The following is a 15764-nucleotide window of genomic DNA, read 5'->3' as shown; positions in this document are numbered from 1 at the left end:
AGTCTTGTCTGACCTCGGGCTGGTTCAGGAACCTAACGTAGGGAAAAGAGCACTGGATCAGTGAGCAAGGAGACATATGAGCGCTGAGGAGAGCTGTAAGGTCATCCACGCAGAGCAAGGGTTAGAGGTCACAGACACACTCACGGGAGCTACTGAGCAGATCCGAACACGGAACTAAAGATCACTTTAGTCCCGCTCGGGGGGGCTCTGGGCCACCTCTCCTGGTGCATTAACTTTGCTCCTTATCCGTTTACGTGGATAACGGAAGCGGGACTTGTCTTATTTCTTTAAGTGACCGCAGTGATTTAAACAGATACTAAGTGCCTCCCCTGCCTTTGCAGCCTTGTCTCCTGCTCCGCCCCTCCGGGAGCAGAGGCTGCCCACAGCCCCGGGTCCTGCTGCTCCTCCCCTCCGGGAGCAGAGGCTGCCCACAGCCCCGGGTCCTGCTGCTCCTCCTGGACCCCTCGCAGCGCACTCCGCATGCCGCCTCGAGGCCTTGGCCTGGGCTGAGCCTCTGGCCTGGAGTGCCCTTCTGCAGCACTCGCTCTCAAACCCTGCTCGTCCCTCAAGGCCCGGCTCAAAGGCCTCTTCCCCTGTGAAACTGTCTCTGGTGGCCCGAGGCGGGCTCGTCCTTCCCGCCTCTCTGACCCCGCAGTGACGCAGGAGAACGTCCGCGTAGTGCATTTCACTCCTCCAGATGACACGCTTAGCTGTTTCTGTCTCCTCCTTGTACACTAAGTTCCTCACTAGAGGATATTCTCATTCCACTTTAAGGTTAATAAAATGTTTTGTCCAAACTATGTGCAGAGAGCAGAAGAGATGTTTCCTTCATCCTTCTAATCCAGCTGTCTGGAATTATGGGAAATAAAACAAGCACAGTCCAGAGCATGGCCTGTTTGCATGTGACTCCTAAAATGTCTGCCCCATCACAGTGAAATACAAAAGACACAGAGCTCCTGCCGCTGAAGAAGCCTGGCTGGGTGGGGGTCTGGCGGCGGTCAGCGGCAGGTTCTTGTCTCTCCGTCTGAAATGCACGGTTGCTGAGAAGCCACGAGGGGCCTGGCACTCAGGCGGGCAGGCAGGCGGGCGGAGGCAGTGTCCTCTGTGGCTGTGTGAGCGCTGTGCGCACCTCTGTCTCGGTTGGTGAACTGCAGTGTGATCACGGGTCCTTCATGTCGTTCCACACAAGGGTGAAAAGGTGGAGGGGCTGCAAGCTCAAGCCCTCTATCCTTGGAGAGCCAAGAAAGACAACCACCTAAACTTTAACAAAAACGACGTCATCACCGTCCTGGAGCAGCAAGACATGTGGTGGTTCGGAGAAGTTCAAGGTCACAAGGGGTGGTTCCCCAAGTCCTACGTGAAACTCATTTCAGGGCCCGTCAGGAAAGCTACAAGGTACTGCGTTTATCTGCGTCTCTGTGATGCAAGCAGTGTTAGATCTGTTGTTTGTGCCAGTTGGGTTCCCTGGTGGGAGCTGCAGGGTGTCTCTTGCAAAGTTAGACTGTGTGTGTGAAGGACAGAAAGGGAGCTTATGTTCGTGAGCCGCTGTTTCCTCTGGCAGGGAAGCCTGTGTTCATGTTCTGCATTGACTTGTTAAGAATCCCTGAACTGTTTGGGAATTATGACTCTTTCTGCTTAGTACCCAGTACAGTACCAAATACATGCAAATACTTAAGATCAAGGCATGCGGGGAAATAACTAGAAGAATGAATGAATGGCTTCTTCATGAGTGTCTGTATGTGACATAGAACCCACACGGTTGTTATTGATTATTCCAACATATGAGGACGTCCAAAACCGGCCGGGAGTTGTAAGAGGATACCCCTAGCAGGAATACCCCGGGACATCTGCTAGTCAGCACTGAAAAGACTGGCATTGAGCTTGGGTGTCCTGTATAGTGAACGGGGAAGCATTGGTGTGAGCTTGTGTGTCCTGTGTAGTGAGGAGGAGAAGCAGTGGTGTGAGCTTGTGTGTCCCGTGTAGTGAGGAGGAGAAGCAGTGGTGTGAGCTTGTGTGTCCTGTGTAGTGAACGGGAGAAGCATTGGTGTGAGCTTGTGTGTCCTGTGTAGTGAGGAGGAGAAGCATTGGTGTGAGCTTGTGTGTCCTGTGTAGTGAGGAGGAGAAGCAGTGGTGTGAGCTTGTGTGTCCTGTGTAGTGAGGAGGAGAAGCATTGGTGTGAGCTTGTGTGTCCTGTGTAGTGAGGAGGAGAAGCATTGGTGTGAGCTTGTGTGTCCCGTGTAGTGAACGGGGAAGCATTGGTGTGAGCTTGTGTGTCCTGTGTAGTGAGGAGGAGAAGCATTGGTGTGAGCTTGTGTGTCCTGTGTAGTGAACGGGGAAGCATTGGTGTGAGCTTGTGTGTCCCGTGTAGTGAACGGGGAAGCATTGGTGTGAGCTTGTGTGTCCCGTGTAGTGAACGGGGAAGCATTGGTGTGAGCTTGTGTGTCCCGTGTAGTGAGGAGGAGAAGCATTGGTGTGAGCTTGTGTGTCCGTGTAGTGAACGGGGGAAGCATTGGTGTGAGCTTGTGTGTCCTGTGTAGTGAGGAGGAGAAGCATTGGTGTGAGCTTGTGTGTCCCGTGTAGTGAACGGGGAAGCATTGGTGTGAGCTTGTGTGTCCCGTGTAGTGAACGGGAAGCATTGGTGTGAGCTTGTGTGTCCCGTGTAGTGAGGAGGAGAAGCATTGGTGTGAGCTTGTGTGTCCTGTGTAGTGAGGAGGAGAAGCATTGGTGTGAGCTTGTGTGTCCGTGTAGTGAAGGGGAAGCAGTGGTGTGAGCTTGTGTGTCCCGTGTAGTGAAGGGAAGCAGTTGGTGTGAGCTTGTGTGTCCTGTGTAGTGAGGAGGAGAAGCATTGGTGTGAGCTTGTGTGTCCCGTGTAGTGAACGGGGAAGCATTGGTGTGAGCTTGTGTGTCCGTGTAGTGACGTGTAGTGAACGGGGAAGCATTGGTGTGAGCTTGTGTGTCCCGTGTAGTGAACGGGGAAGCATTGGTGTGAGCTTGTGTGTCCCGTGTAGTGAGGAGGAGAAGCAGTGGTGTGAGCTTGTGTGTCCTGTGTAGTGAGGAGGAGAAGCAGTGGTGTGAGCTTGTGTGTCCCGTGTAGTGAACGGGGAAGCATTGGTGTGAGCTTGTGTGTCCCGTGTAGTGAAGAGGAGAAGCATTGGTGTGAGCTTGTGTGTCCCGTGTAGTGAGGAGGAGAAGCATTGGTGTGAGCTTGTGTGTCCGTGTAGTGAGGAGGAGAAGCATTGGTGTGAGCTTGTGTGTCCCTGTGTAGTGAGGAGGAGAAGCATTGGTGTGAGCTTGTGTGTCCTGTGTAGTGAGGAGGAGAAGCATTGGTGTGAGCTTGTGTGTCCCGTGTAGTGAGGAGGAGAAGCATTGGTGTGAGCTTGTGTGTCCCGTGTAGTGAACGGGGAAGCATTGGTGTGAGCTTGTGTGTCCCGTGTAGTGAGGAGGAGAAGCATTGTGTGAGTTGTGTGTCCCGTGTAGTGAGGAGGAGAAGCATTGGTGTGAGCTTGTGTGTCCCGTGTAGTGAGGAGGAGAAGCATTGGTGTGAGCTTGTGTGTCCCGTGTAGTGAGGAGGAGAAGCATTGGTGTGAACTTGTGTGTCCTGTGTAGTGAACAGGGAAGCATTGGTGTGAGCTTGGTCGTTCATGCCTCTAGCACCCTCACTGTGCCCTAACCCAGCTCTGGTGGCTGCTGCAGCTGTGGGTTTTGTTGTTTTTGTTTTTTGTCTTTTGTTTTGTTTGTTTATTTGCTTGCTTAGCTTTCAAAGAGAAAGTGTCCCACTGTCATTTGGCATTCTCAGGTGAGAGTTAAACTTCTCTCTTCGTCCCTCACAGCATCGATCCTGGCCCTTCTGAAAGCCCTGCTACCCTAAAGAGAGTGGCTTCTCCGGCAGCCAAGCCAGCCGCTCCTGGAGAAGGTGAGGACCGGGGTGCGTTGAGCTCTTGGGGAGGCTGAGGCATTATTCAGTGCAGACTGTAAATGATCACAGTGACTGGACTCACACTTAAATAGGCTGTATATTTCTGTTCCACCTCCTGAGGTAAAGCAGAGACTGAACTCTTTACATAAACTGCTTTACGAAGTCCTTTCAGAATAGTGCTAGAGGCACTGGTCATCCAGAGCTGGAGTCTCATTACTCTCCTGGCAGTGAGAGAAGCCCAGTGCATTCACTAAGGCTCCAGTTCCGAGCATAAGTCAGTCGTGGCCTTGCATCCCTATGTAGCCCTCTTGTTTGACTTACATGGATAATTGTGTTGCTTTAAAACTGACTGCACAGTCCAGTGAAGCATTCAGAACACCATGAGTGTCATGAGGACACCCTGCTGAGGCAGGAGATCGCTTCTCTGTGCTCTGTGTGAGTGACCAAGCTAGATTATTTAGGCCTGAAATATTCATTTTCAATATTTATTACACAAATAATTACTGCTTTTTCTCCTCTAATCTTTGTTACATGACAGTCCTGGATATTATATGCCAGGCTGTGGAAGGAGGTATTATCTAAACGTTTTAAAAATGACCCAGATGTACATAATTGAGGCCTCACTAGTCTTTTCCATTCATCCTTACCGGGTGCTGGCCGACCGGGCCACCTGAGTTAAGCCTCTGCGTGGCCATGAGCAGATCTGTAGTTACAGCTGTCAGCGGAGGTGTGTGGCGACTTTTCACAGGTGTCTGGAACACATTAGGTGGTGACAGAGTTCTTCCCGCACTACAGTAAAATTGTTGCCTTCCTTAGAAACTGTGCCAATGGAAAGTCGAGTTCTTGGAATAATCGCTTCAACAGAAGCAGCACAAGTAAGAGTCAATGCCAGTTCCAACTCCCAGGAACAGTAGTCCATTCTTCAGAAGACGTTTAAAAATGATTGTTGTGTCGTTTATAGGCATAGTTATAAAACCTCATCACTGCTAAAAAAAAAATCCAACGTTTTCCACATAACTATTATTATTTATTTTCATATGGATATATATTTATTATTATGTGAACTCCATTAGAATAATCATCTTTACACATTCACATTTTCTTAATAATTATTTTAGCACTATTAGAACAAGGTGAAAATCTCTTTTTCAATGTAATATGCCTTCAGTCTAATTAAAAGCAAATTTTACCTTTTCCCCAAAACAACAACAGCAAAAACTTCAGTGTATTATGTGTCAGTCAACAGGTCTCCCTAGAGAGGGAGAATTCATATTCTGGCTCTCTCATAGTAATTACATGATTTCAGCCATGCCTCAACTTCATCTGTGAAGTGGGCATAATAACCACCCTTTTCCAAGGAACTTGGTTTCCAAGGAACCACCCTTTTACGAGGATTATGAGAAAAAAATGTGTAAAGCTTTTAGAATGAAGACCAGTAAATGTCTGCTCCTGCCTGCTTGGCCTTGTGTTTTTGCTGCCTGGGAGAGCCACTTAGAGCGTGATTGTTCTCGTGGGACGGCAGTGTGGAAGGAACACGTACAGAGACAGCTACACTTGAGGTCTTAATAAATAGGTCACAGCTGACCCACACTCACTCTGAACGTCAGGCAGCAGAACAGAGGCAGAGTCCGTTCTTAGGTGGTAGCGGTCGGTTGTAAATGAGTTGGGCATTAGAAAAACCAGAAAAGATTGCTGGTCTCACGGAAGGAGAGCTTGTAGGAGGATATTGGCATTAGAAATTCTGAGAAAGGCTACTCACAGATCAATGAGCCCCTTGTTGATAATACATTAAACATCATCTAATTTAAACTGTAAAGTAGTCTTCAGTAGAGTGTCCATTTGGATAGATCGAAGTAGTGGCTTGGGACTGGCCTGTGCCCCTCTCTTAAGTGTCTCCCGAAAGGGGAGCCTGCAGGGAGCCCTCCGGATTCTCTACTGGAGTCTGGCTTTCCCACAGCCTTGTGCAGGCTGGGGCGAGGCATAGGAAGCTCTCAGTCCTCGCAGGCCCCTTACGTTTTGAATTACTGCGCTTGGCTAGCAGTCCCATTTCTGAGTTTCCTACACATTTTGATGGGTACTCCAACATTTTAAATGGATTTAAAGAAGGTGATTTATATATTGAATAATCCAGGAAATGTGTGGAATGCCAAGACTCCTGTCGGGTGGGGATGCGTGGTAAAGGGGGGCAGACATGACCAGTCAGCGTCCGGAATACTAGAGATCAAACGATGATGAGTGAAAGGAGGTGCCCTGCTAGAGCCTTGATGTCCGCGGGTGTGGTACTGTTTCTGTTCTAACTGTGGAGCTTCCTGTTTCCAGCATGGAGGACCGGAGACAGGGTCTTGTTTTCCCAAGGACATTTGACACACATGACCTGTGTCAGCTGTGGGTCTAGCAGTCAGTGCTGGCTTCAGCACAGGTCACTGGTCACCTGCATTTGAGGGAGACCCCTTGTGGTTAGGGATGTCCATTTAGCTCAGACTTGAGGGCTTTGGTTCCATATACTTATTTCAGTTTTCATTAGGACAAAGCTCCTCGTGTTAGCCCGGGGAGGAGCTGCTTGCAGCCACGCCTGATAGATAGATAGCCTGACTGTGATCCCCAAAGCCGGAACTCTAACGATCTGACCCCTGCACCTTGTCATCTGATTTCCACACATGAGCCACACGCAAAGTAAATGTCAGATTGTCCATGGAGATCTCTATGCAAAGTTCTGCTTGCTAACCAGCCTTACGCTCTGCCCTGAGAGGGCATTAGCGCATGTAAGATATGTTACAATGTAACAATAGAGTCTGTCCTGAGAGCCTCACGTAAGATACGTTACAATGTAACAATACAGTTTGTCCCGAGAAGAAGCCTTCTGAAAGGCTTGGGTTTTATTACTTTTTAAAAATGTGTAAAGGCCTAGGACAAAGTGGATAAAACTTAGAAATAAGAAACATATGCCTTCTCCTGTAAATATTCTGTATTAACGTCTGGGGTTTTGTGTCCAGTGATCTTGATTATGACTTTGTTCTGAGCCTTGGGGTCCAAGCAAAGCAAAGCAGACTTCTACTTAGAGTTAAGGGAGATGTTCCTGTGGAATGTGCACCTCTCCAGCTGGAGTCCCTAGAGAATACCAGCTCTTAGTCCTTGAGACTAAATCACATGAGTACTGTTTCTGATAAGCTTGTTAGAAAGGATTGGTTATTTTCTTGGGCTGGGGAGATGTGTTTGTCATCAATCCCTGTACCTGCTTATGCAACTTGAGTGGCAAGCAGATGTCCACCCATAGCCAAAGGCTCTTAAACAGCCCCTACCGTTTATATACACGGTACTGTGTCTCAGGTGTTCACTCGGGCACTTAAATAGTGAAAGGTGTATCCTTTGATTGACAGAAGGTATGAACTGTATCTGAAAGTCCTCTAAAACTGCTACATGCTCCCTCAAAACTGAAGTACAGATATTTGCATACCAAGAGCCTGCATGCGAACACATCCTACCCTGTACATAGCACAAAGTAGACACTCCCTCGATGTTAACTAAAGCTGAAGGTGGAAGTGGTTTTTCATCTAAAGAGGTGATGTATGTAAAGTCGACCCTAGATGGTTCTCGATGTTCAGTCAGGAGATGTGCGGAGCGTTTGCTCTGTGTCCCGTGGCTGGACCCCCACAGCAGCCCCTCTCTGCATGCGCTGCATCTCTGTGCAGTGCTGAACACGGAGCCCAGGAATGGCGCGGCCCTGGGTTTTGACCTGTGGCGAGTGTCTCCTGGACGGATTTCACCCTGACTTCCTGAATCATAAACTTGCCTTTGCAAAGCTGTCTGGGATGTCTTTAAACAATCAAGCTCTCTCCGTATCTCAATATTTCTCCAGAATTTATTGCCATGTACACTTACGAGAGTTCTGAGCAAGGAGATTTAACCTTTCAGCAAGGGGATGTGATTTTGGTTACCAAGAAAGATGGTGACTGGTGGACAGGAACGGTGGGCGACAAGTCCGGAGTCTTCCCTTCTAACTATGTGAGGCTTAAAGACTCAGAGGTAAACCCACATTAACTGTCTCCTCTCCCTCTGTGTGTGTGTGGTTCTCTCGGCGGGGGTTGGTGCTTGCCAGCGGAACCCTGTGTCGGGTTCTGCTGAGTCCTGGATTGCAACGGTAACTGACGTGTCTGACCATGTCCTTTGGTACTGTGGGGCAGCTCCGGCTTCCTCCGTGCAGAGGCTGCACTGGGGGCTCTCATCTCTCTCCAGTGGTCAGTGTGGGCCGTATTCCCACACGTAACCAATTTATGATCTTGAGTCCACTGGCTTCACTAGTTCTTGTTGGCCATTGGTTCTTTGCCTGTGTAAATGAAGGCATTCCGGTTCACATCCGGTTTTTGCCTCACAGTATAAAGACATTAAGTTCCAAGAGGTTGGTATGTTTGGGGCATTGCCACTATCCTTACAGGGCGAAGATGCCTCCTTCGATATCTGATTGCGTAGGAGGTGGTCTTGAGTCGGTGCAAACTTAATGAAATGGTTGGGGTTGGGGGTTTTAGAGTGGCCAAATTCAAGTTAAGGGAGTGTCGTGGTATAATCATAGCCATTTAACAGACCCATAGAAGCAAGCCGACAGGAATGAACCTTTTTTTTTTTAAGGACAGTAAATCCATAGTTGTTTTCTTTCCCCTCACATCGCCTAGGCACAGGGAGAGAAGAGCTGGCAGGAGCTGTAGAGCTGCGTCACTGAGACAGTGAGTGGACAAGACGCTCACTGTCCCTTACCCGCCAGACAGAGTGCACATGGGCTTCCTCTGTGGGCCCTTGTGTCCCTAGTGGCCGTGGTGAGCATGGGCCTTGTCACTTACCGCTGTGCATTTGCCATTGACCTCCTCACCCCAGGAATGACTCTAGGTGCTTTAAAGAAATCTGAGTTAGCCGGGTGTGGTGGCGCATGCCTTTAATCCCAGCACTCGGGAGGCAGAGGCAGGCGGATCTTTGTGAGTTCGAGGCCAGCCTGGGCTACCAAGTGAGCTCCAGGAAAGGCGCAAAGCTACACAGAGAAACCCTGTCTGAAAAAAAAAAAAAAAAAAAAAAAAAAGAAATCTGAGTTACTACTCTTTGGGGGGAGATTTATGCTTGCTGTGGTATTGAGAGCAGCTTGCTAAATTCTGGGTGTTTGTGTAAGTCTGCCTACCTGTACAGAACTTGACAGAAAAAGCTGGGAAGAAATCATTTTCCCCTGTAAGACAGCTGGCCTGTTGGACTCCACAGACCTAGCAAGGGAAAGTCCAACCCCTCTCTGGGCCAGCAGGTTGTCCTTAGATTATGCAGATGACATTTCAGGGGTTCAGTTCCTGCCATCAGACACGAAAACTCTTAAAGTGAGGTCACCTTTTGGAACAGGTAAAATCCAAAACCATTGGTTTACATCTAAACTTTTTAAAAATTTTATTCATTGAAATTTCACCTAAGTTTTCTGTGTGTGTGTGTGTGTGTGTGTGTGTGTGTGTGTGTGTGTGTGTTTATATGTGTTTTATATATATATTATATATATATAGAGAGAGAGAGAGAGCTTTCATACATATTTAAGTAACATAATAAAAATAAGCTGTTATACTGAAAATGTAAAAGCTATTTCTAACACAGTATTTTAATAAATTATACCTTTCTATCTAAAAGCATCTGAAGCCCTTCAATATGAACAACATGTGCTGGCTTTTAAAGGCCGACTGACCTGGTGGGGGGGTTCTTCCCACCATCTTCAGTTGTTCAATTATTGGCTATGGAATAACTATCCGTTAAGATTTTTAAATCAAATGCATTCAAATGACAATAACAATACAAAGTTCAGTGTGAGGGCAAAGCTTCCTACAAACTTAAAAGGAAACAGTACGCTCTGGTGGCGACACCAGGCTGGACCCATGGGGCCGAGGAGCTGCCCTTCGTCCCCCGCTGCCTGCAGCTTCTCAGGGAGAACCCGCTGGGGCCACCTGACCCGTGGCCACCCCATGTCAGCTGGGAACATGGGGTTACTACAGGCCCACGTACGGGAATAGCTACAGTCTCTCTTTTCACTGCTGTTCTCATTTGATATTCAGCCAAAAAAATAGCAAGAAAATTGATAGTTTATAATTGTGCTCATTAATTAAAGCTCACTAATTAGAGTAAAATTTATTTCAAGCCGCTCCTCTTCAGTGGTCATTCGATTTCAGTGAAATACAGCAGCCGTGGTAAACTGTGTTCTTCATAGACATAATGCACATTTTTATCTTTACAGTGACCGACTTGGTTTATTAAACCCTTCACTTTATTTCCATTGAAATGCTTAATTTACTACAAGGGTAGGCACTCAAGGGGGAGCATTAATTGACAATAGAGCACTTTGTCACTCAGACTGCATTCTGGCCCCTGTCCTGGCTCTCATGGTCTCTGCTGGCTGACTCAGCTGGTTAAAGTTCCATGGCTATCCGGGAGGAATTCAACCCCGGAGTGTTTCTGGAACACTCCGTAGTTGGAAGAAAACATGGTTTGCTTTACGATTGTGCTTCCAGCATAGAGAGAAATGTCAGTGCTCAGTGTGAAACTGGAGAGAGAAGTGAGTTGAAGGGTGGAATCCATCCCCCCCCATGCAGGTTCCATCTTAAAGAAAATTCTAGTGTAAATATATAGATAAATATAGAGATATCTGGGTGGTAGACTCAGGTGTCTGCTGTAGCCTCTGGGCTCTAACTATGAACTGTTTGCTGGCTAGCCATGCGGCGGCAGAGTGAGCTGAGAGGGGACAGTAGTCCTGCTGTCATGGGGCCTTCCGTTGAATTGCCCAGATCCAGGATGTGCCTGTGCTGCGTGTCGCCGGATCCTGAGCCTCCTGGCTTGCAGGACCACCCATTTGCTCTCTCACAGAGTAAAGGCCACCTGTTTGAGGGTGCCTGTTTCCACCCGTTACCCCGATATACTGTCAGATGTTTTTCCATGTTTCCCAAGAATGAAATGAGGGATTTAGGTGCTCTGGTGGGTTTGTATTATTATTTTTTTAAGTTGCACGGTTTTTTTTAAGACTCTTCAGCATGCAAATGAGACCTTCTGCTCTGTTTTAAGGGCTCTGGAACTGCTGGGAAAGCCGGGAGCTTAGGAAAAAAACCCGGTAAGTTACAAACCCCGATGCCTGTTTCAGTGTGAGTGAGTGTAGTTGATAGAGTTCCCAGCCTTTGTTTATTGCAGCCCGAAGTCTAAAGTAGAGGCAGAGGAGTCTTCCCTGTCAGTGCGTGGGTAGACCCTTCCCTGTTAAGGAAGGGTACGTGGCTGTGAAGTATGGCTGTTGCTGAAATGTGGGCAGCAGAGACTTTCCCAGGCAGGATGGTGGGAAGTTGATGTGTAGGGAGCTGTTGGACTGCAGGGTCAGCCGCTCTGGGGGCATCATCTCTTGAGCTTGGAACGCCCTTGCTGACTCCTGTGGCACATGAAGCACCAGTGGTACCAGCAATGGCAAACAGAGTGGCAGCAGACGTTGTCCCATGATGGGTTTCATCAACTTAGAATCGTGTGGTTCTCCCCACGCAAACACTGAAGGTACAAAATGATAGTCGGGCCTCAGAAGCCAAATTTTTAGTGTATTTAAGCAAAACCACATGTTCTATTAATAGTGGGATGAAGGAGAAGGAGGCGGCTGCAGAACGACAGGGTTGTGTGGCCCTGCTCCCGGCCGAGGCCGCTGGTGTTATTTTGCTGTCAGATCCTTAGGAAGTTATAGGTCTGAACGGGCCCTCATGTGCTGGAGGGGGCTGCGTGCTCAGCTCCCGTGCATGTAGCCAGGGAAAGAGGATTTTAGTCACAGCTGCTTGGGGACAGGGACTCTTCAGAATGCTAGGGCAGATTGCCGGCCCGTATGCCAGGGCCTTTGAGGAGCAGAAGCGGATGAAGCCAAATAGGACGCTGATTGGGACCGTCTCCAAACCAAAAACTCGGCATCTAGAACTTGTGCTTGGCATGCCAGAGGAGTGGCCCCGTCCCCACAGATTCCCTGCTCAAGCTCTCTGGGAGCCAGGCTAGCTGTGAGCTGGGCACCAAGCCTTTGCCTTCCTGGGTTTTCTGAAGCACCAAGCAGGCCCTCCTGTCATTGGCCAGCCTCCGACTGCAGGGCAGAGTGATGGGGCCTTGTTGAGGGGCAGGGTCTTATTCCCGCCCTGGACGCAGCAGGACAGTAGGACATGTCAGAACTTGGGGCCTCCCTACCCCCTTCCCTGCCGTCTCTCTGTCCTGCACACTCCTTTCTTGCTGTCCTTCTTCCTTCCTTCTGTCCGTTCTGCTCTTCAGGTTCACTGAGATGGGGAGGTGTAGAGGAGGAAACCGTTTGCTCTGGATCGCTCCAGAGTTGGGGAAGCTGCAGGCTCAGCAGCACCAGAGTCTGGGCAGGGCTCCTGCTGGGGGTCTCCCTAGATCGTCAAGATTCAGGAAAGCTATAGAGCTATGGACGTTTTTTATTTCTATACTGAATTACTCTTTTTTATTCTCATAACTCGATGTTCCTCCTGTAACTTGGAATAAAAAGAAATTAAGCTCATGGTTCCGTGATTTCAAACCAGAAACTCACGGGTCGCCTCTAGACTATGAGCCATGGCTGATGTGACTGTTGATGGGGTGACAGACAGTCCTAAGCCGTGTGTACATGAGCTGCAGCCTGGCTCCTGTGGGTTTCTGAGGAAAATCGAACTTCTCCTGTTAGTATCCAGGCAGAGGGAAGCATCCTCAGATTCACAGAGCTGGAGGAACAGGGACCTGGCCCTTCATCAGGGTCCATAGTAACTATGGTAGACTCTGACAAGAAGCAGAGAACAGGCAGGATGGGACTTCATGGCAGGGAGCTGGTGAGTCATGAGACAGTGAGGAGCCCAAAGAAGGCTGAGTGGAAAGGCCAAACCCAGGTGTCCGGATTCAGAGTCTGTCCCCGTCCCCTGTCCCGCCCACCACCACCACGGAACCAGCCAGTATGCTGATTCCCATGCTGTTGCTCTCTGATTCTGGGAAACTGCTGTGTAGTCTTAGGAATTCCTTCTCCGCACTCAACGGTGCACTGCAACATTTGATCTTGTTTTTCAGAAATTGCCCAGGTTATTGCTTCCTACATCGCTACTGGTCCTGAACAACTCACCCTGGCTCCCGGTCAGCTGATTTTGATCCGAAAAAAGAACCCAGGTGGATGGTGGGAAGGAGAACTGCAAGTTAGTGTCCCTATTTATTTGAAATTCTGTCTAAGTGTAAATGTGCAAAGTCTCGAACAGTATTTCACTGCAAAATACAAAGAGCCCTCATAGTCTGAACCCTGCACCTGTCAAGGAACTCTTGTGTCTTGTGTGTTTGGTTCTGAGAGCTGGGGAATCCTCGGAACATGCATCCCATGTTCAGATTGTGAGTGCAGGGGACAGTGAGAATTTGTTGAGTGAGATCTGGATCTGCATAGAGACTTCCTCGTGTGTCCTGGCCTGGCTCACGGAAGTAGAGTTATGTAGAAGTGTTTCAGCATGTGCTAACATGGCAGGTATTTTCTGTGTGGATCACATCTGTCCATCATGCTGTTTTCAGTTCCGGTGTGTATCTAAATCACGTCACTCATTTCACCATACCAGATCCCTCCCCAAGATATTGTAGGACTGTTACTGTGTATTGTCATGGTGGAGAGTTAGGATGGTCGTAGGGTACCACACCTAAGGGGATCTTCATGTGAGGACAAGAAAGGTGTGTGGTGTTGAGTGGCCCCACATAATGCTCATTGTTTACAAGCATACAACGATAGCACCGTTGAGAACCGGGTGCTACCCAGTCAGCTGATCGAAATGACCATCACTAGTGGGGACAATGGATGTGATCCATGCAAACACGCTACCTAGTAAGGTCGCAGCATCCATGCTGTGTCAACAGAACTGCAAGCATAAGATAAATACAGAATGGGGAATATTTAACTACAGTAGAATAGGGAAGGACTACACACTTCAAAACCTCAGTGACTGAACCTGTAGAGAGGGGATTAAAGAGACAGTGACAATATCAGAGAATCACCGGACTCTGGGAAAGGAAAATCTGTGGCAGAAGGGTGCAGAGGCCACATTAGATCAGATGTCTCCAGCATTGTCAACTTTACTGAAGCGTAGTTGTTCTAGAGTTCAGTTGTTTATACTGTGGTTTGTTTCTTCACACATGCCTAATGAAATATGTGGGTTCAAGAACCATGATTTGGGAACTAGAGAGAGTGATTAGGACCTGAACTAGGTTTTCAGTACCCACATCAGGCAGCTACCAGCGGCCTGGAACTAGCTCCAGGGATCTGATGACCCCTCTGGCCTCTTTGGGTACACACAACACACACACACACACACACACACGATGTGAGAGCCTGGTAACCAAGTGGTTCCAGAAGCCATCAGGGGTTAAGTGTGCTCCAGCATTACTAGAGAAGATGAAACTTGACTTTCCTTGTGTTTGGGAATCTTCGGGACTCCTGGAGCCAGGCATACCCGCATGTCTACACCTAGGAGCAGCTGTACCTGAGTGGCCGGCCTGCTGGCTCTTGCACAGGAAATGCCTCCTCGCTCCTGCCTGCCATCTTTTCCTCACTCAGTGCACACCAGTCTGCAGGCTCCACCTGGCTTCGCTCCACTGCCCCCCCCCCACTTCCTTCATGAAGGGGAGCGTGGGCCATGCCTCACCACATAGGCATTCCTTAGTGGCCTGCCAGAGGGCCGAGTTCCCAGCCGCTGTCTGGTTTTGTATACAAGGGACGCATACAGTGTTTCTCCGTTAGAGTCTGGCATTTGGGGCCTGCTGCATAACACAGGACGTCTCCGCTTGCGAACTGGTCACCTGCAGCTGCCCCTTTGTGAGAACCCAGTGTCCCTGTAGAATGAGCCCACCTTAACTGTGCCACCAGGACGTGCCCGCAGCCTGCTTATCACGTCACCCAGTTTCCATGTGGCTCTGAGCAGGATGGTGTGACAGACAGATAAGTCTGAGACGGAAGGGGAGGTGTCGGCCATGGAATGCGGGGGGCGGGGGGGGGTGGTCAGAGCAGAGGGAGACTCCCTGGGAGGAAGAAGGGCGGGCTGGCTGCAGCTCCCCAACCATGCATGGCTCCCACAGCTGTGTCCAGGCCGTCCCCGAGGGAGGAGGGAGGACCCATGCTGTGGTGCGATGACATCTGGACAAAGAAATGCTCTTGGCCAGGAGAAGAGCCGCAGCCCGAGGAGTAGCTGATGATACAGACTTGCATAAGGAACTGCTGGTGGGCAGCCGAAATAGCCCTGGCCGGAGGTACTGGCCGGCACAGCATCCTTGTTGAGAATCCGACCCCAGGTCCCAGGAGTCCGTTCGGCTTTATAAGTGTGAGGAGTGGGGAACTGAAGTGTTTCTTTCTTTTTCATTTTAGACATGGTCTCACTATGTAGCCTTGCCTGGCCTGGAACTCACTGTATAGACTAGGTCGGCCTCAAAGTCACAACATCCGCTAGCCTGTGCCTCCCAAGTGCTGGAATTAAAGGCGTGCACTGCCACTCCTGGCCTCAGCTAATTTCCGAGGCAGGGTCTCACTGTGTAGTCCAGGCTGGGCTCAGACTTGCAAGTCTCCTGTTCCTGCCTTGAATGCTAGGGTTGCAGGCTTGGGCCAGCAGTCCTGACTCCATTCTGCTTTTGATGTGGCCATTAGATATGGAGAAGGTACTCAGTCCAGCCGTCCCCGGGCACCAGTGTCTTAACTGCCACTGGCCTTCTAGTCCATGTGTCCCTCTCCCGTTGGGACATTTTCATGGTTCCTGTCACCTTTCTCCATCATTCCTCTGAGGGCCCCTTAGGGGACCGGCCCCCACACTTACTTACCCCAGGGACTCTTGAGGAA

At 49.4% G+C, this 15764-nt stretch overlaps 1 protein-coding gene across 1 annotated transcript in view; it reads left to right on the top strand.

Moving 5' to 3' along the window:
* Itsn1 (intersectin 1) overlaps positions 1–15764 on the top strand; it is a 137671-nt gene that overhangs the window by 76139 nt on the left and 45768 nt on the right. Inside the window, 5 exon segments of the mRNA XM_037209640.1 lie at positions 1190–1395; positions 3831–3913; positions 7773–7939; positions 10982–11027; positions 12980–13101. Of these exon segments, the coding sequence (XP_037065535.1) occupies positions 1190–1395; positions 3831–3913; positions 7773–7939; positions 10982–11027; positions 12980–13101 (624 nt within the window).

The sequence above is a fragment of the Peromyscus leucopus genome, chromosome 12 (genome assembly GCF_004664715.2).
Source record: "Peromyscus leucopus breed LL Stock chromosome 12, UCI_PerLeu_2.1, whole genome shotgun sequence".
Taxonomy (NCBI): Eukaryota; Metazoa; Chordata; class Mammalia; order Rodentia; family Cricetidae; genus Peromyscus; species Peromyscus leucopus.
Note: the sequence above shows the minus strand (reverse complement) of the source record. Positions and strands in the feature narration are given on the sequence as shown.